The sequence below is a fragment of the Cuculus canorus genome, chromosome 1 (genome assembly GCF_017976375.1).
Source record: "Cuculus canorus isolate bCucCan1 chromosome 1, bCucCan1.pri, whole genome shotgun sequence".
NCBI classification, from domain to species: domain Eukaryota; kingdom Metazoa; phylum Chordata; class Aves; order Cuculiformes; family Cuculidae; genus Cuculus; species Cuculus canorus.
In genome coordinates, this window is record NC_071401.1 from 173,591,647 (window position 1) to 173,611,012 (window position 19,366).

The 19,366-nt window shown below is 43.1% G+C and overlaps 1 protein-coding gene across 1 annotated transcript in view; it reads left to right on the forward strand.

Moving 5' to 3' along the window:
- Positions 1-19,366, forward strand: part of PPM1H (protein phosphatase, Mg2+/Mn2+ dependent 1H) — a 136,050-nt gene that overhangs the window by 110,897 nt on the left and 5,787 nt on the right. The window contains exons 7-9 of the mRNA XM_054051714.1: positions 7,633-7,696; positions 9,396-9,503; positions 16,746-16,897. Coding sequence (XP_053907689.1) covers positions 7,633-7,696; positions 9,396-9,503; positions 16,746-16,897 — 324 coding nt within the window. The remainder of the gene's footprint in view (positions 1-7,632; positions 7,697-9,395; positions 9,504-16,745; positions 16,898-19,366) is intronic.

Genomic DNA, 19,366 nt, shown 5'->3' on the forward strand with positions numbered 1-19,366 from the left:
ATTCCAACTTGTAAAAAGTAATTGGAAGTCTGCAAACCCTGTGCCATAACCTGCTTGATTGCGCCTTTTAGGCAAATTCATGTAATTTACAAAAAGTCATCCTTTCTTCCCTCTGCCCCCCCCCCCTTTAATTGAGCTTTTTTGTCTAGTGAAACCTTCTGTGCTTCTTCTGTTGAAATCCTGGCTGTATTGTTGTGTTTGAGACCTCAGCCGTATCCTTTGTACAATCGCCAGGGAGAGATCAAATTTTAATTTCATAATTACTTCACAAGAAAGCAGCCTTTTCCCCAGTCATGCCTGGTACTAATTTCCTCCCAGCAACTTACATTTTCATAATTTAATGGTTATGGGCCACCTTTGCAGCGCTGTGCCTTTCTGGAGAAGGCAGAGATAGGATGTCCTTTTTGCAGCAGAAACCATAATCCACAGCCACTTGCCTTGCTTTTTTTGTCTCTGCTCTCATCTCTCATTTCAAGGTAACCAGGAGTGGATAGGGCGTGCATTTTCAGTGCATCTTCAGTGCACGCAAACCAGAGCAGCTTGCTGGGTTGTGCCTGGGTGTCTGGGGGGCAGCTCTGTGATGATGAATGGCTGTTTGCAATCTGCATGTTATGCATCTTTTCAAGATTTGCAGCCCTCACTGCAGGAGCAGCGGGAGGTGAGAGCTGACCTGCTACGTACAGCACATCTCCTGACAGTGACAAATGGCTCTGTTTTCCCCAAGTGCCCACATGCCACAGGAACTGAGCCAGTGTCTTCAGGGCAGGAGAAAGCAGAAAGAAGAAAGTAATAGTGTTGCAAGAAAAGAGGAAACTTAAGTCAAAGGTAAAGCGCTTTGTAAATGGCCTCTCCGTGGCTAAGTGAGCCTAACAAGAATGAAATTGGACCGAGTAACGTCCTGCAGGAGCATCTCCTTCTGGAAGCAGTGTGTGTAAGGCCTGTCCCTGCATGGCTATGCATCTCTGCTTGAGCTTTGCATTGGCTTAAGATCAGGTGCTGCACGTGCAAGGGCAAACAAAAGGCACTCAGTCTGTTTTATCAGAAATAAGCTAAACTGAAATGAGATAACCTTCAACCTGAAAACCCAAGCAAACCTACTCTTCCTCCTGGGAAGAAAAGGTCTCTTTCCCTGCTTCTGCCTTCCCTGGCTTCCCCAGCTGCGCAGATTTGACAGATCTTTTGGGTCCCTAAAAAGTCCTCTTTCTTTACATTGCCAACAAGGATTGACTTATGACTCTGCTGCTGGCTAACAGGAGGCCCCTTGCTCCTTGGAGGAGTTTCCAGCACTGCTGTCGGATGGTGAGGTCTCTGCTTGCTGTGTCTCACTGCCTACCCTACACTACATCCTACACTACATCCTACACTACAGCTATCTTTCCTAGAAGAGTTTCCTTCATGATTCCTCCTTAACAGCAACCTCCTTTCCTTCCATAGGATCCCAGCTAGTAAGCGTGGATCAAGCACTGAGAGGTTAACAAGCAGTCTTTCTCCTGTCTGCTTCACCACATCCTTTTAACAAGAAGCTCAGCAAAATGTGACTTTACAAACGGTTTTTCTGTATGTCAAAGTACATTAAGCCCATAGGGTGTTAACAACCCGTTTCCCTTACCCCTTTATCTCCAGAGAAAATTGCCAACAAACCTTCCTGTTTGTCTTTTAAAAGTAGAAGGATGAAGTAAATCTTAAGAAGCTCTCAAGACAGCAAATTTTCTGAGAAGAGGAAGACTTGGCCTGGTGAGACTGTTGCAGAACATGGATTCACTTGATGTGCAGCCTTAGTATCTGCACACAGTTTCTGTCATTCATGAATAGTGGAAGCTCAACTGTTCGCAAGCAGTGAATGAAAGTACTCACTGTACACTTGCTGTGTACCATACAGCCTCCTGAACACAAAAGCTGCAAGGGAAAGTGCTTATATATATCCTCAGTTAATTTTTTTTCTCATGAGTTTTTTGGGGGGCGAGGACCTCTCTAGGTCCTTGACAACCCTCTCCTTGCCTTTTACTCCACCAGTTTCCTTTAATGCTCCACTAGAGGTGAATGGACTAAAAAATCAGCCACATTCCAGGAGGTGTCTGAGAGAAGATGCCATTGTTTAAAATCTTTAAAATGGGCTGGCCAAGATGGATAGTTTGTTTTGCTTTGGAATTACTTCCACAAGAGTACGTGCTGCATCCTTTCCAGTCCCCAGTCATCTTAGGGACACTGAAGACTCCCTGGAGGTCCAGAGCTCACGTACCAGTTTGATTTGACCAAGCCAGAAATCATATGTTTGTATAAACCATGCTGAGATTTTTTTTATTTCTAGACAGATAGACAGCACTGGGATTTGCAAAATGAAGTATTATACAGTTTCAGGTTCAAAAGAAGGGGTTTCTGAATTTTCTGGGGAAAAAAGCACGTTTTAAAACTTTACCTGAAAGAAGCCCTATGAGAGTATCATGGTTTACAGTAGATCTTTCCCTAAAAACTGTTCTGTATATATGTGCAGATGCATTGGTCATCTTTAATTGATTTTGATTTGCCATCATCTTTTCTCTTAACAAATATTACTGTAGTCTGTGTGCTTTTATTATCTTTGTTTATATTATTTTTGCATCATTAAACTATAAGTTGGATGAGTAATGGCAAAAAGATACTGAAGCACTGGAGCATTAAAGCTAACCTACCTAGAGGGTACTTAATATCAGATAGTGCTGTCTGGATTTAGAGATCCTGACTCTGCAGAAGCACATGTATGTAACAACAATTTTAGAAAATTATGGTTGGTTTCAGACATAAATTGCATAATCTTCAGTGGCTCCATGCCTAACCTGCACTACACATCTTTTCTTCTTGGTAGTAAGCACACATTTATACTGATTTGATGACTGTAGTTCAATAGAGAGTACAGATACAGTTCCTTTTGGGTTAGTGATTTAAGCTCTGTTGTCCGAAGGGTTAGCTTTAATCCACTCATTCCTCGTATGGGAGGGGAAAAAACAGTTTCTATTAAGTTTTATGTTGCTCAAGGATTAAAATCTGTTTTTCGGTGGGTATGACCAAGGAAAGCTGAGCTTGGAGAATGGTTTTGTTGGGCTTTTTTTGGGGGTGGATGTTTGGGGATGGTTCTGGATTTGGAGTTTTTTTAGACAGTGGTAGCAAAGCAATTCAAGAATACACCAAATCAATAGTGTTGTCTCAAAGGAGAGCCTTCATCCTTTGTACTCAGTATGAAGTAGGACACTTCCGACGCTGTAGTGTTCTTGCTTGCTTGCTTGCTTGCCACAAGTGGGTTTTGCTCTATGTTTCAAGCTAAAGCCCTTTGATGAAGATTCTTTTTGCTCTTCCTTAGGTTTTATTCTCAGTTTACTATCAGGCGTCACTAGCAGAGATGTGAAACACAAACAAACTTTCTAAAGCCAAGTGCTATGGAAAAGCAGAGCACGGAGTCTGGATTTACTTGTTGTTTACAGAACTGAGCCTTCCAGGTCAGGGTAGATTGTGTTTTTGCCACCATCTGTTGTGCCTGGGAATGCCAACACAATACTTTTCATGACCCGTAACCTTACACGGTTTGCTATAGAAGAAAATACAAGGTGTGTGGGGGGTTTTGGTCATCTACAACTTCTACTCCTGTGTGAATTTGTATGTGCTTTTTAAGATCAAATTATATGGCAAGAGAATGTGTAACACATATAAGAAATTAGGATTTTGGCTCTGAAATCTGTGTTTGGGAGCTGATCAGTTTTTCGAGTTCTGACCCACCAATATGCAGGTAACTTTGATAATCTTTATTATTTAAAGAGTGCCTAAAGCACTGCTAATGACCTCAGCACTGTAGGAAATTTCTTCAGTAGATTGTTTTGTGCATTTAACAGCTTCTGGTGATTTTTTCACCGTGTATTTAGAGCAGATTCCAGTTAGCATATGAGTAGCATCATGTCAGTCCTAGTTCTTTCATCTGACATCTCTTTTGGCCCCCAGTGCGATTTGGCCCGGTTTTCCAAAATGTTGATCCTGAGTCCAAGTGTAACTTTGTGGGTGGTACATATGTCAAGCCCTAGTTCAGTATTTTTGGACAGCAGTAGCATTTCATAATTCTTTAGAAATGAAAAGAAGAAACCAAGTTAACTGAAAAAAACGCTGCTAGATCTAGCTGGGCACAAGCTTGCCTTTTCTACCTCCCCCTCCATCCCCCTGTTTTTCTATTTGGAAAAAGAGGTTTACGTGGCAGAGGCACTTGACAGCAGTTAGGCTTATTCAGAGCAGCAAGCAAAGACATAGCCTTGTCTTTATAACCTATTTTGTCATGCCCTGGTGGCCACTGAGACCTGCTGGGATGCAGGTGAGGAAGATGGGGAGAGTGGAGGGTTGCAGCTCTGTGCGTTTGTTAAAACAGTGAGTGAGGCTGAACTAAGTAGATGGTTGAGTAAGGCCATGTTGGCACTAAAAAAGCCAAGCAACCCCCTTGGGTTCTTTGTATACAGTCTGTGCTTGATATACCTACTGCCATATTATATCTTTCTATAGAGCACACTCTAAACAGCACAGGAAAGTATAAATGCAACTTCATTACAGAAAATCAAGTGAAATAGTCCAGGAGGGTGTGTGTGAAATAAACACGTGTACAAAGTACAGGAGGTTTCACAGGGCATAAATCAAAATGAACTTCATAGCTTCCTTCCTTCTCCCCCGTGTAGTTGCTGAGCTGCTAGGTGAAAAGCTGTCCTTCATCCTCCTCTTGCAGCAAACCACACGCTCATATATTATTAATTCTGTTTTGCTAGTAATGCAGGACACAGGTACTTTTCTAGAGTGTCTCAGGTTGCTTTTCAGTGTGTCTGTGCCAGCTCCACTGCTGCGGTTGCAGTTCTGAGCATTGTTTTCCAAGCACTGACAATTTTTCAGGCAACAGCAACATCAACAAAAAAAAACCCTGTGTTTGAAATGAGTCTTGACACCCAGGTTCTGAGCCAAAGAGTAAATTGCTATGAGAAACCACAAAAACAAATCACTGTAGCCCTCTGGACCCCCCCTCATTTAGTTCCATTGCTTCAGGAGGTCATAGGCTAGACAGCTGCCCTTCCTGATCTGCCGATGAAACAAGTTAGCTTCAGCATTTGAAACATGGCCTCTTCCAGCAATCTTGCACCATTCTGTAACAGCTGAAGGCCCTCGTGACAATGGTCCTTATGGTGGTTCTGTAAAAGATGCTGGACTTGGCAGTGGGGAGCATTGTTTAGAAGGGCACTGGTTTAAATGATGCCTTTTTCACCTTTTTTCCCCCCTTCTTCCTGAAGTGCAGTCACTATGAGTTGCTATGCAGGAGAATAGAAGGAAGAAAGGGAGAGAGGGAAGAAAAGTTGGTCCCTGTTTTTGGCTACCTACAGGACAATGTAAAGTGGGGGCTTGAGTCTTAAATATTTGTAGTTATCTTGCACGTAATGTAGTTTGTGGGTAAAGAACAGGTTTGTTTATTCCTTTTAAAAGAGGGTTACAAAGAGTTCCATCATACCAGCTTAGTCTTGTTTGCTATTTGTAACAAAACTGTACAAGGACTTGAAAATCCAGGAGGAATTGTAGTCTTGTGGGGTTTGTAGTTTGATTTGTCTTTTGATTCTGATGCCCAATATGGTCTCAGTTGATATCCTTTTTCTTGGTGCCAGAGCACAACTGGTTCTGTGCAAGGAATAGAAAAGAATTCAGACTTCTCCTCAAGGAGTTTTTGCCAGGGCTCCCAGCGCTGTAGGTCCAGCTAGAAGCTTTGTGACATGTTAATGAGCAGTTAGGGATAGTAAAATTCTTCCTCCGTGTTCAAACCAGGATATTCAAGTTGCTGAGTGTGTAGAGACATTAGGTGTTCCCTGTTGGAAATAAAGGAAGGAACAAGAGCAAAGTCCATGACTGACTCACCCTTCCTGACAAAATGCTATTCCAATATTTAAACATCAGGGAATTATTATCATGCTGGCTACTTGTAGTGATTTGTGCCATTTTGTTTGGTTTAAGAGCTAATCTGTTTGCTCTCCCCAGTACAAAATGCCATTTAAATGCCTTCACTGTATTGTCTCTTATAGAGATGCCCAATTATCGTGGTTATATACCCAAGATGTTCTTGACTATATGGTTTCCTGTGTGAAGCGCCCTTTGTGTTTTGCAAGCTTCACTTGGTTCTGTTTTGGGATTTCACACCTAGTAATGTTTTGCAGTATGGGAGTGGAATCCTCCACTGGTTTCTTCTTTGCGTTTTGGTTGCTTTTTCTTTTTCTACTGCTCCCCTAAGCCCCAGGCCGTATTATGGACCCTACCTGTGATTACTTGGAAATGTAAAGGTGAGGCTTAAATATCTATGCTACTTTCTCTACGTCTGAGGCTTACCTAGGTGATGCAGCATGTACAGCTGTGTAATACAACACCACGTATGGATCCCAGGTCTGTGCCATATTTTGGTGAGCAGGGGGGCAGTTTGATTACAACATAGGATTTCACCCTTGATTTTTCATTTCCTTCATTGGTTAAACCTGATCGAACGTGACTCCCTGGAGCTCGAGCATCCAGCCTGGCTGGAGAGTCGCACAGCAGGGGCTGGTAGTGGCTGGCAGGGGACTAACTGCAGTGCCTTCCTCTCTCCACTTCTCCCTTCCACTTTGGCAGGAAGCACTGACTCATGTGCTCAGAGGGTTTTGCTATCACCCTGAGGGCTTTGGGCAGGGGTGGTCTAAGAGGGAAGGACAACATGCAGGGAAAGGCTGGGGAGGGATAATTTTGTGGCGTGAAGGGAAGCGTGTCCCTCTGAGGTGGTGTAACTTTAACCAAAAAGGCTCTGCAGCACCTTGGCCCAATCATGTTATACAAACCATGGGACTCTGCAGTTTGTGAGAATGACAGCCATCTATTTATTTTATATTTTTTTATTTCTTACTGGCAAAATTGCTCACCTTCTGAGCTCATCAGTGTCAACAGCTGGATGTGTAAAAGGTAGAGAATGCAGGCATGCAGTAAACAGGATCAGAGCGTGAGCATTTACTTCTCTTGTCTCTTGGCCATGGGAAAACTACTGTGAAATGTGAAATCTCTGACAACCTTGACTGTTGCAGTCAAGGTCAAATAAGCACTAAATATCCTTCTAAGACTCTTCAGCACATGAAGCTTGGCTTAAGCAGTCCTGAAAGATGACAGCGGGATTGGAGAGCTGTTTCACAATTTGTGTACAGATCTTGTCATTGCTTGCTGTTTGGGATTAACAGTGTGAATCTAGTAATTGGTTAGCTTATTGGTGGGCTTGGGATTGGTTTCTTTTGGGGTTTCTTATGACCCTGTATTACAGTATAGCTGCTGCCATAGACAATGATATCTTCCCTGATAAGGATGTTACTCCAGTCTGTCTCTTTTTCCTTAGAAGCAACAGGAGCAGCTTGCTATGTTAGATAGTTACTCATGTTCACTTTTCATTTTGGTGAAATGGATAATTCTTCAGAGAGAATCCTTCCACAGAAAAAGAAATTTATATTTCGGTTCAAAGACAGAGTCCTTAAGAAAATTAATGAATTTTTTGTTTGTTTTCTTTTTAAATCACAGCTACTTGTTTCAGGGCACTGGGGCGCTAATCGGGTGCAAACTTTATAAATGTTGTTTGTCCTTCCCCCACAGGGCATACAAAACCATTGAGGAAGACGACTTGAAATTTCCCCTTATATACGGAGAAGGCAAGAAGGTGGGCACATTTGCTTTCCTCAGACCAAAGAAAGAAGGAATTCTGTGCTGTTTACCACTTTGTTTAGCCTGTGGCAGTCCAGTGTTTTCTATTCAGTATCTCTTTATTTTATCGTTTTGACAGCTTGAAAGAATATCTTGGTTCTGTCATAAATCAGTCTCATGTCTTGGGGGCGGCGGGGGGAGCCTAACATACTAAAAAGCATTTTTATAGCAAACAGTCACATGTTGTTCAGTTTGCTTTTGTTTTCCTTTCATTGCAAGTACACTACAATGAGGCCATCTTAAATAGACTTTAAATGTTCCTGGTTTTATTGGAAAATGTAACTAGGCAGGATTAAGATAGCAAAATGCCTCTTGTTTGCCGAACACAAGGCAGGAGGATATTTAATAACATTTTAGAGTGCTCTGAGATGCAAACCCCTAATTTAGGAAGAGGAAGGATCAGGGCAGGATTTGGAACTCCTTAACCTTATCTTGTGCAGCTAGAGTATGTGAACTCACTGTTGAATTTTTCTGATGTGAATGCTGATAGTTTTTCTTGAAAGAGAGAAATGAACCGTTCCTTTTGGGTGTGCTTTGTTTCCAGCTCCATGATTAAGAACAGTGAGATCATTAGTGCTGATCCCAGCAAGCTTAGCTGGATGCAGCAATAGGATCAATATAAGGACGCAGTGGTGTCAGTTTGCCGATATTGGTATGCTCGCTGTGTTTCTAAATAGTGCTCCCCTGCTGCAGTAGGTTCTTATCTTAATGCAAAAATACATGCTCTTCAATTAGTCCAGGTTTTGAAGGTTCAGACCTGTAGCTTATCTCTGAATTTTGTTAGTTTTATAACTATTTGCAAAATGTTTCATGCACATCTTCTTAATTTACTTTCTTATTGCCTTATGGAGTCAGGGGTTAGTGAGGCGAAATAAATTGGAGTCAGTTGCTCACTGTTATTGATGCTCTGAGCTCTCTCATTCAAAAACTGCTGTGGCTAAACTAGAGTTTGGGGAAAGCAAATGCAGAGAGCAAGGTTTCCCATGAGGCAGTCTGCCTGGTGAATCTTCGGACAAGCATTAACGAAGGAGAGCTCAGAATCACTTGGGAAGCAGCTCATGTTGCAAAGGAAGGTGCTCAGGGGAAGGAAGTGGTAGATCGGAGGTAACAGCAGACCTGCCCTGGACCAGCTCTCCACAGAAGAGAGTGCTGTGATCAATACCACCATCACTTGTGTGTTCAGCAATTTAAGGTGGTTTTGGCACTTTTCCTTGGTGGAGGGAATATATGGCAATATGTCAATAGGAAGAAGCCGTGAGTTTCTTAGGTGAGGAATAAGGATCCTCATCCTTTTCATGAAACCTATTTACTAGCAGTATTTGTTGAAGGAATGCTTTCGTAGACTCGTATGGGACAATGAGACAACTGGGACAGGTTTCCGTAGTCCCAGTCCCTTAGAGATGGTCAGAGTCTGAGGTGGGTGTATGCAGGCTGAGATGTGGATGAATACAAGGTTGGAGTAATGAGAGAAATGGAGATGACATGAGCGTGAAAAGCTTTAAAGTTGATTAACTGTGTTATATCTAGAGTTCCTGAGAGAGAAAAGGGAATTCGTCCCTAACTTAAGCAGTTATGGAGTAGGAATCTGATCTCTTTTCCTATTGTCACAGTGCACGTAGCACGATTTGATCCCATTTGCTTTTCTTTATTTCCAGGCTCGGGTTATGGCAACAATTGGAGTGACCCGAGGACTGGGAGATCACGACCTGAAAGTGCATGACTCCAATATATACATCAAACCTTTCCTGTCCTCATCTCCTGAGGTAAAACAGCCTCAACTATCTGATTTTTGGGAGAGAAACAAATACGCTCAGTGTGCTTATTTGTTCTTCCCAAATTGTCCATTCTGATTGTGGTCCAATCCGGGTAACATGCCACAGCATGTTAGTAACATCCACAACTTTAGAAGTTCCCCAGCTGTATGCCCTGGCTCTAGTTCCTCCTCATCCCTGGCAGAGCACTGGTGCCTTCGCACTCCCTGATCTACGGTTATCCCGTAGCCTTGCCATTCAGTGTGACAGACACCAATCTCTCCCCACATTCATATTATCCAGGTTCCCTGAGGTGTAGATCATGCTGCCTTCACAGAAGCTGATGTAAATCTGTGTTCTCCAGAAGGAAGCACCTGATATATTCCAAAGGAGCGTAGTATACACAGAGGACACCAAGTCAACTCTTAAGCAGGAAAATGCCAAGTGATTGGATGGGTGCTCTATGCTTCCAGCTGTCTGCCCCTTCAGTTCTTAATTCTTTATGATGATTTTGTGCAAACACCAAATAATGGCAGGAATGGCAGTGTGCATTCCCAAATGATGGCATAACAAGGAGATTATGCAGTATTTGTGTTAGGGGTTGTTTTGAATGCCTCCATCATTTTGACTTGCCTCGCCACAAACAATTCTAGTTTGTGACCAGCAGAGACATTGTACTGAAGGACATCAAGCCTTCCAAAGGGATTTGAATGTATTTGTTAACAAGAAACATGCAAACCTCGCTTTTTTTTTTTCCTCTGTAACTGCATTCCTGGTCCTACGTCAAGGAACAGATGACACATTTTTCATAAAATATTAAGCACAAGCAAAGCATCTGATGAGAGTAGAAAAAGAGGAGGCTTTGCTTCCATGGCTCAAATGCTGAGAGCCTTCCGCTGTCAGCTGCCTTGCTGGAGTTTTAACCATACTCAGTATTTGACCTTGAATTTATTGCTTGCTATAGCAGTGGAAGGGAATGAAAATACACAAATGGCATAATACTGCTAGGAAGGAACAAAATTATTAAATTAACAGTGCTGAGACCATCTTTGAGACTTTAAAAAAAAATTTTTTTGAAAGTGCTGAGAGATTCTAGCCCTGAAGAAAAGGGGGAGATCTACAGACAGCCCCTTCTTCGTGCTTCCTTGCTGTCAATCCAGTACCTACCCACTCCTGGCTTTGAAGGTGTGGTATCCCTCACTTGGGACCTGCTGCTGTTCTCAGCCAAGCAGGCAGCAGTTCTGCCCTCATCACTGTGATGGATTTATTCCATGCCAGCAAAATGATGCAATTCTACCTATTTGTTTTTCTTTCTGGCACGTTGAGACCGAGCGTTTCTGGAGTATATAATGGCTGCAGCGCAGGATCTCAGCAATATAATCTCTGCCAATTGCTGCTGCAGTATTTGTCTGTGTGTATAAACCAAAGCTTCTCATGGGCTTTTTTGATTTGTGTGGAGTGTTTGTACGTGTTCAAATTCTGGAATATGATGTCCAGTTCATATGCTATCCACGTTTTGGGGTCTCTTAACTGCTTCACAAAAAGGAAGCAAAATTAGCTTTGTTTCCACATTCCCTTCACAGCTAAATTCAGCAGAAATGCACTGGAGCAGGAGGAGGAAAGACGAGAGCACCAGCCACCTCAGTTTAGAGATATTGGCAAAAACCGCCCTGAATTTTATGAGGAAGTAACATATGCTCCAACTTACTTTCCATTGCACCTCCTTCTCCTAATTATGTCTTCGTTCTCTTCCCAGAGAGAGCCCCAGTGCTTTACCTCCTCATATTTTTGCCTGACTTGTTCTATCCATACATGGACAGTGCACCTTGCATAGAAACTGGCGTTAAGAAACAACATCTTTATGCTGCCATCTGGGAAGCTTGGCACTTGGAAGTAAAGACAGTGGCATCGAGCAGCAGTCATATTTGGCCCTTGTGCAGCATTGGATTTCAGATTGTTTATATAGAGGTAGGGAAGCACAATGTCTGGGTTCCAGAGCTGGAAAAGGGGAAGCACAGGAAATTAAGGCATACAGTGAGTCGTGACAGATGGAGGATCCAAGTACCCTGGCTTCTGTTTCTGTGCCGTAATGAGTGTCTTTTCCCAAGCTGGGGACAACGTGGTGAGTTTTCAGAGCATTTTCCTTCCAGAGTGACAAAGCTCTGATATGCAGTGCCCACCAAAATTTAGCTGAAGGAAAGGTAAGTATCCCTGAGGCTACACCCAGAAATCAGCAAATAAAAGGAATTTGAGGATAGTGTGCAATGATACTTTGATAGAGTGCCAGGCTATGGGAGGAGAAGTCATTTAGCCAAAACTGACAAATGTATTCAGGATTCAATGGCTCAGCTGTTACAAGACCAGATTTGGAAGACTTCTGCAGGTTGGTGAGCTCTAGAGAATTGAGCCTTGTATAATGAACTGGAGTAGTACAAAGCAGGCAAGCCGTGGCTGAGGCTGCCTGGCATGGAATTAAATATTTATTTTTCATAGTGGAATAGTTCATTTGAAAGCTTTCAGCAGGAAATTTTGCTTTTTAAAGCTCAGCAAAAGCCGCTTTATTGCAGCGGAAAAGTAGAATTTCACCCTGAAATTTTTTGACTAGCAGCTCAGCTATTTGGTGGAGAGAGGTGGGGCTCTGACAGCAGCGTTTGGCCCTTGCCAGTGATGAACCTGAAGCCAGCCACTGCAGCGTATGAAAAGATAATGAAAGAGAAATTTTCTCATTCCATTACATTAGTACAATCTTTCTGACAGCTGCACAAACATGTCAGAAGAGACTGATTCACATCTGCCTTCTGGAGAAAGCTTCAGGAGTGACACCGTTGAATGGAGCAAGGAAGGCAAATACTCAGAAGTACAGTATGATCAAAGGGAATCAAGGTGGTTTCAAGAGGCAAACATCACACTTGAGTGGCTTGAAGTCCTTCAGGGTTATGTCTACCAGAGAATTAAAAAAAAAAAAAAAATGCACTAGATGGTCTTATATGAGCCCTTTGATTTCTCAGAAAACGTTTGAGAAACTGTTCTGCATCACAGGTTATTAATATAAAAGATATGAAGCTACAGACTAAGTGGAAAGTTGGCACAGTCTACTGGAAATTGGCTAAAGGGCAGGAAACAAAAGGTGGCAGTAAAAAGCTAAAAGGAGATTAATTGGTGAGTGCTGCAGGGAGCAGTGTTGGGACCCGCTTTTTATTATTTACATATAAATTACTTGGAGGGTGGTATTGAAAGATCTCATCGTTTGCCAGCAAAGCTGTGCTGGATAACACTGCACAGAAAAAGGGACAATACAATTAAGAAAGGGCTTAATTTATTGAAGTAGCAGAGTTGATCAATAGTGCAAGCAAGTGAATGTGGGCTGTTGTTTGGCTCTCATTCCCCCGGGGCTGGCTGCTGAGGAGCACCTCAGGTGGCTGCAGGCTTCCGTGTCACCCTGTTGTGAATGGCTTTTGAGCTACAGGGACTCACATTTGCTGCTGCTTAAAAAGAAACCTGGCAAAAAGCTGCAGTGCCTTCGCAGAGCTGCTGTGGTCCTTTTCAGCAGGCAAATGCAGATTTTGTCCAGTGGGTAGATCTGTTTGAAATGTAAATATAAAACTGGTCCACCTATTTGTTCGTTGCTTGCCCAGACCATTTTTCTCAGTGCTCTTGGCTGCATGTAGGTGAGCAATATGAGAAACAAATATCTGGCTTGAGAAAGGTGTTATGTGACAAAATACATAACACATGTTCAGAAAGATGGGCTTTAGCAGCATGTGTCTGCCGGTACCTATCAGCAAAGATCTGTAAGTACCAGTCAGAATAAAATATAGCATAACCGAATGTTTGTTGTCATGGATGTCTGTGCTACCAAGATTCTGGTGCTCCTTCTGTATAGTTGGTTTTTTACATTTTCTGGCTACTAAAGTCAAGTTTAGCTGGTAAACGGATCAGCTGCTCTACATCAAGTAAGACATCAGTGGATGATAGAATTAATGTGACCAAACTGGACTTCCATGAAGGCTGCCCTGATGCTCCAGAGAGAGTTAAAGAGTGAGAAAGTTTGCCAGGGCAGCACAGAAGGTCCTGGTAGGCTGCGAAGAGTTGATGGCAAAGCTCTTGGGAGGCAGAAGACAGAGCACAGGTAGCCCAAGACATTTGAGGTAGAGGACATGAATTCCATGTGACATTATCAGGATTGATGCCTGGCTGCAGAAGCAACAAGTCATCAGGGAAAGACTGAAGATTTGAGGTGTAATTGCTAGGAAATTTTTCAAGGCTGGAGCACCAGTTAAGGAAACCACTGCACTGCTGGATGGTGTTTGGCCAGTGATCATCTGCACTAGCAAGGCTATTGAATAGATTTTTGGGGCATGCAGCTTTGTGCAAACATGCCACAGACAGAGCATTGCTTAAACGTCACTGTTGTTTAGTTTCCTGAAATACAGCTACAGGAAGGAGGCAGTTGTTAGGTAGGCTGGCTCTGGAATTAAAAAAAAAAAACAAAAAAAAATTAGAAGTAGTAATTAACATTGGAGGTAAAGAGCTGGTTTTGATCACATAAGATTTACAGGTTTGTGGGGTTGTTTTGCTGTTGAAGGCACTTAAGAAACTTCCTGAATCTCTGCTTGTTTTTCTAAAACTTTGGCACCTTTTTTCTACAGTATATGTAGAGTGTGCTGTGGGGTGTTGGACAGTGTGGGGAGTGCGGAGTGATGGATGTTCAGTGAGCTTTGCTGGTCTGAGCATCTTTACATGCACCTTGGTGGTGCTGCCCAACCTGTGTGCTTCCAGGAGCTCCGCTGTCATGCTGCTTCTTGTCCAGTTGCTGCTGCAAGAGACCTCTACCTGGGGATGTGGTTGAGCCACCATCCCTGGAGGTGTTTAAAAGACAGGTAAATTAAGTCCTTAGGGATATGGTTTAGTAGTGGACAGGTATGGTTGGGCTTGGTGATCTCAAAGGTCTTTTCAAACCTTGTGATTCTGTGAAAGTAAGAATTAGTACAGAGCTGCTAGCAGAAACATGAAGGATTAGAAGCTGGCTTGTTTCTGTGCCTGGCTGAAACAGTCTCTGAGCATAACCTGAACTTACAATAGACTGGACAGCTCTAAATTTACTGATTTTTATCCGCAACATACCAGGGGCATCTGCAACTGTGTTTTGAAATCCAAGGAAAGACAGAAAGACCCATAAAATCAGGTATTGTTGTTTTTTTCCTTTTCCACGAAAAAAATAAACATGTTCTTGGTAAAATGATCTGTTCTTGTTGTTGCTCTAGCATTTGGTTAAACCAAGTTTGGACCTTTTGACCTGTGAATTGGCTGTAGAGAGCTTTGACGAGTTTATCTGTCCCAGTGCTGCTTGCCAGTCGGACAAGATTGTTCATTTCAGGAAGATTCAAATCAGCGGTGCCTGGTCTTGATTTCCTGCCTCCTCCACTACTAATGCTGCAAAAAAGGCTCTTGTGCTGTCGAATGTACTTTGCTTGGGTGGGAAAGACATGATGGACATGTTTTCCCTAGCACTGATATTTGAGGCTTGGTTATTCACACAAGGGACTTGCTGCTGAGCATTGACACTGATGCTCTCTCAAACATTTGCCTGTACCCAAGAGGTCGGACCAGAATGTAAACTGCTTATTGATGACTGTGTTGGCTACGTTACGCTCCACACCCCAGCGATAGCCGAGCTGAAATTCTGGGCTGTTAGAGGCTGAACTAAATTCTGGGAGATGGGGACTGGGAGGGCTACTGGGTTCTGTGCAATCAACTTGAGATGAGAGCTCTGCTGCATGTAGGGACTTTTCTGTAACAGTGTTCCCATTCAGTCTGAATAAGGAGATATGCTCTAATGGAGAGAGTATCTTGCCTTAACTTTAATCCTCTCCAAAGTCCTTATTCAGCTGCTACCTTAGATGATGAAGTGAAGGTTACATTTTACAAGAGACCTTCTTGTGCTTTTGAGTGAAAGGCGAACTAGTAAGGATTAGCAGTCAGGTCTACGTGAGTTTTTTCTTTTTCACTTCAGTACTGGTTGCATCCCATAAAATCATAATTACATTAAAAGGTCCAGGCGTTTTATGTGCACTGCCTGCTCCATGGCTCCTAAGGGGAGTGTGCACCAGGAGGGAGAATAAAACAGCTTGTATTTTCTAGTTTTGCCAAGTGCTTGTCCCGACAAATTTCCCAACTGCCGCTGCTGTTAGTGGAGCCTGAGGCCAGAGCGGGGCGCTTGATGAGGTGCACCATTTTCAGACTTCAGTAGAGATCATCGTTTCCTCCTGTCTGCCTCGCCAAGGTTGTCACACTTCTTCCAAGCTGTGGTTCTTGCTGTGGCAATTAAACTGCTCCATGAGTGCTTCATAACAGCTCCCTGTCACAGCCTGGGAATTGCAGACTGTTTGTCAGCTGGAATTTAGCATGTGCTGGAAGGAGAATTGCACCCAACTAAGCGCTTGTTTTAAAACACTTGCCTTGATCTTTGCTCATATTCTTGCTCAGCTGATGGCCTCCTGCCCTCTGTGCTCCTGGCTTTCCCCACTCTTGTCAGGGAAAGGAGAGCAGCAGTCGTTAACCTGACTGTGGCTGCAGACTGACGAGGTGAAGCCAGTGAGCATTTTAATAGTGTGAATAAACTCAGGGATTCGCTTCTGTACAGGTCTTGGATCCATCTCTACCTACTGAACTCCTTATAGAAAGACATAACTGAGCAGGGAAATGTTTTTTCTCCATTTGGTAGAACTACTCACTTGCTCAGGTGTAATTCTTGAGTGCAACAGCTGCCTCTGGTCTAGAAAAATTAATGGGATGCCTTCTGCCACACAGGCATTTCCAAACATGTGCAATTTATCTGGCAGAGTTAAATGGGTCTGGACAATAGTGAAAACAATTATTTGTGAATATTTTATTAGAAAATATCAAAAATTCATCAAATAAATTATTCAGCTTCCATATGACTAGTCCTGCCAATGATAAGAGCCTCACGCGCTGAGCCAGGCTGCTGGTGGGGGGAGGCTTTAGGCACTGTGGGCAGCACAGTGCTCAGTCCCCTATCCTGGCTGGGGTCAGCACCTGAGCTGCGCTGCACCAGAGCAGGAGGGGTTGCCAGCTTGAGGGCTAAATTGAAGCTAGACCCCAGCAGTGCTGTGGGAGAGGTATTTCTGTTAGCAGACTGAACCTGCCAAATTGCAGCCAGACTCAGCGATGTTTCACAAACAAGGCTGACAGTGTGCTCCTTCATGGATGTCTCTTGGGTTTCTTTTGTTTTAGGTGAGAGTCTATGACCTCCTGCAGTACGAGCACGGCCCAGATGATGTTCTGATCCTAGCTACTGATGGACTCTGGGATGTGCTGTTAAATGAAGAAGTGGCAGAAGCTGTCACTAACTTTCTTCCAAACTGTGACCCTGATGATCCCCACAGGTTCGTGCTCTTTCCTGATTTTCTAGCTCCCCATGGAAGAATGCTATCTGGTAATGTATCTTTGTAGCAAGTATGGTATGAATAGCATTCAGTAGATAAGCAACACTTGCAAGAAGACAACTTTGTAAGTTGGATGGAGCCTCTACAGCAAATGTGGAGGATTGGAGCAGGGGGGTGTATAGGTGTCTGTTACAACTCAGAATTGCCTACCTTCGAACGGATAGTTGTGGGTTCATTGTATCTTGGCTTGGGATCCATTTTGTTTGCTGTATAAGGTCCTGTGGAAACTGTAGAAAGCTGACATCTTAGAAAAACATGACAACAGGTCTCTGTCTCCGTCTCCAGCAGTCACAGGTTTCCATTTAACTGTCTTCTGGGTAGTCCATAAACACTAAAGATTGTTTCTCGCTAAGAAATCATCAGCATATATCTCCCTCTGTCTCACTGTGTGTATGTGTAGAAATACTGCACTCATTCTTGGTCATGCTGTGACCTTTAAGGCCACCTTCAGTAAGAGATGCCCAGCAATTCCAGATGCAGGACAGGTGTGGTGACAAAATAGGTGGAAATGGCTGGAAAACCTGACTTTGTTTAATTTAGTTGGATTCTGTTTCATTTTGTGATTTTATCCTATATCATCCTTTTAATTTTCCTGTCTTCGTCACCTCTTACTTGATCAGCTTCTCTGTTTAAAAGATACCATCAAGTAAACAAGTCCCCAGACAACTTGGTAGAGCCTCCCTTGAGCGAGTCCATCAGTCTGTCTGCTGCTGGGTTCAGTGTCCTTATGAATTAAAACGTTATGCTAGAGATCAGAAGTCTCCATAAAAGGCAGGACTATGAAAGTGGAAAGAACTGTTCAGGAAGTGTGTGTTGCTCCTCAGTTCAGGCCTGGCTGTTGCCGTCTTCTGTCCTCACCCTGGGCCGAGAGTGAGGAAGAGAGCTTTTATGCATCCTGAATTGGCCTGTGGAAAGCGGAACTTCAGAAATTAACCCTGAGATATGTCAGCATCCAAGTGAAAGTACACATGACAGTGTGAGAGCTCAAGTTACAGCAGCAACTCTCAAGGACATGGAGAAGCCCATCTTAAAACGTTTCTCATGTCTCTGAGTGGTCATCTTCACAGGGCCAACCCTGTTCTCCATCAGCAAACAAGGTAACTGTGACACCCTGACAACCACTTGGGTTTTAAAGTGAGAGCTGCTCCAAAGTAACTTGTGAGCAGTATTTGCTTGCCCTGACGCTTACAAACATGGAATGCAAAATGATGTTTTGTTGCAAGTAGTCACTCTTCAGATGAATAAATGGTTAGCATCAAGCTGCAACTGCAATATTTTGACCTTTCCCACCTCCTTGAGCTGAAGAGGAGATATAGTATGAATGACAGCAAGACATGGAAGTGTTTCTGCACTCTCTCTGTGAGGAGATGAGGCAGGATTAGAGCAGGGCACTTTTAGGGGATCTGGCGCAGTGCTGTGCAGGTATGCCGTTAACGTAGGAGGAGGTGACCCAATCAATTTACTTCTCGTTACTCCCTAACACCATCCAGGGATGCTGGGGAGCTTTTACTCTCATTTTTGCACCCCAAGTCTCCTCTTGCAAAGGCATCTGGTAAAAGGTAATAGCTGTGCCCTGCTCTGTCCACACTCTCATCCAGTAGTTAGGAAAGGTTGGCTTTTCCTGCTGTCCTCACTGGTCCTGTCTGTTGTAGATACAGTCTCTGTGTGCCTCTGCTGTCTTGTTCCTTTTGGTCTTTCCAAAGCTGGTGCTGGTCACCCCGTTTGCTGCAGTAGGAATGAAAATTCCTTGTTTGATCTTTTTTACTTGTTAGGTGAGCAATTTTTCATCCATTATAAAATGCTCATAGAAATCAAAGACACTGAAGGAATAGAGGAATTTTCTTTGTATCATTTAGAACTATTTGTGCTGGTTTAGCCCCAGTAATTGTGGGGAATTAGTCCCCATTTGTGCCAGCATGAGTACGACACACCGCAGCATTGGGCCTGCTGTATTATGAGTTAGAACAAACACATTTATTAGAGTTTGACCTACTGGTCTATGAATGGATATCTGAATTGTAAAATTAATTTGTTCTTTTAAGTAACTTTATGCCAGGTCATTTAGAGGCTTACAAATAGTGGTAGCAAGACATTTCTCACGCCAGCTTGCAAAAGGTAATTAGAGTAGTCCCTCGTATAGTTTACAATGATATTTATGAAAATTACCTTTGTGGAATTGCTCTTGCTGCTTGATTGTAAAGAATATTTAAAGGGTTTAAAGTACTGTGTGAGAGATTTTGCGTAATTACTTCACAGTGGTCCAAATGAAGTATAACTAATGAATTTACAATAGCATAGCAGTTCAGACTGTGGAGCTCTGTTCATTCCTCACTAGTCAGTGACAGGAAACTCTTGTTTGCTGTATTATCAGTGTTATGTCTACAGGAAATGTTTTTCCATAGAATGTCA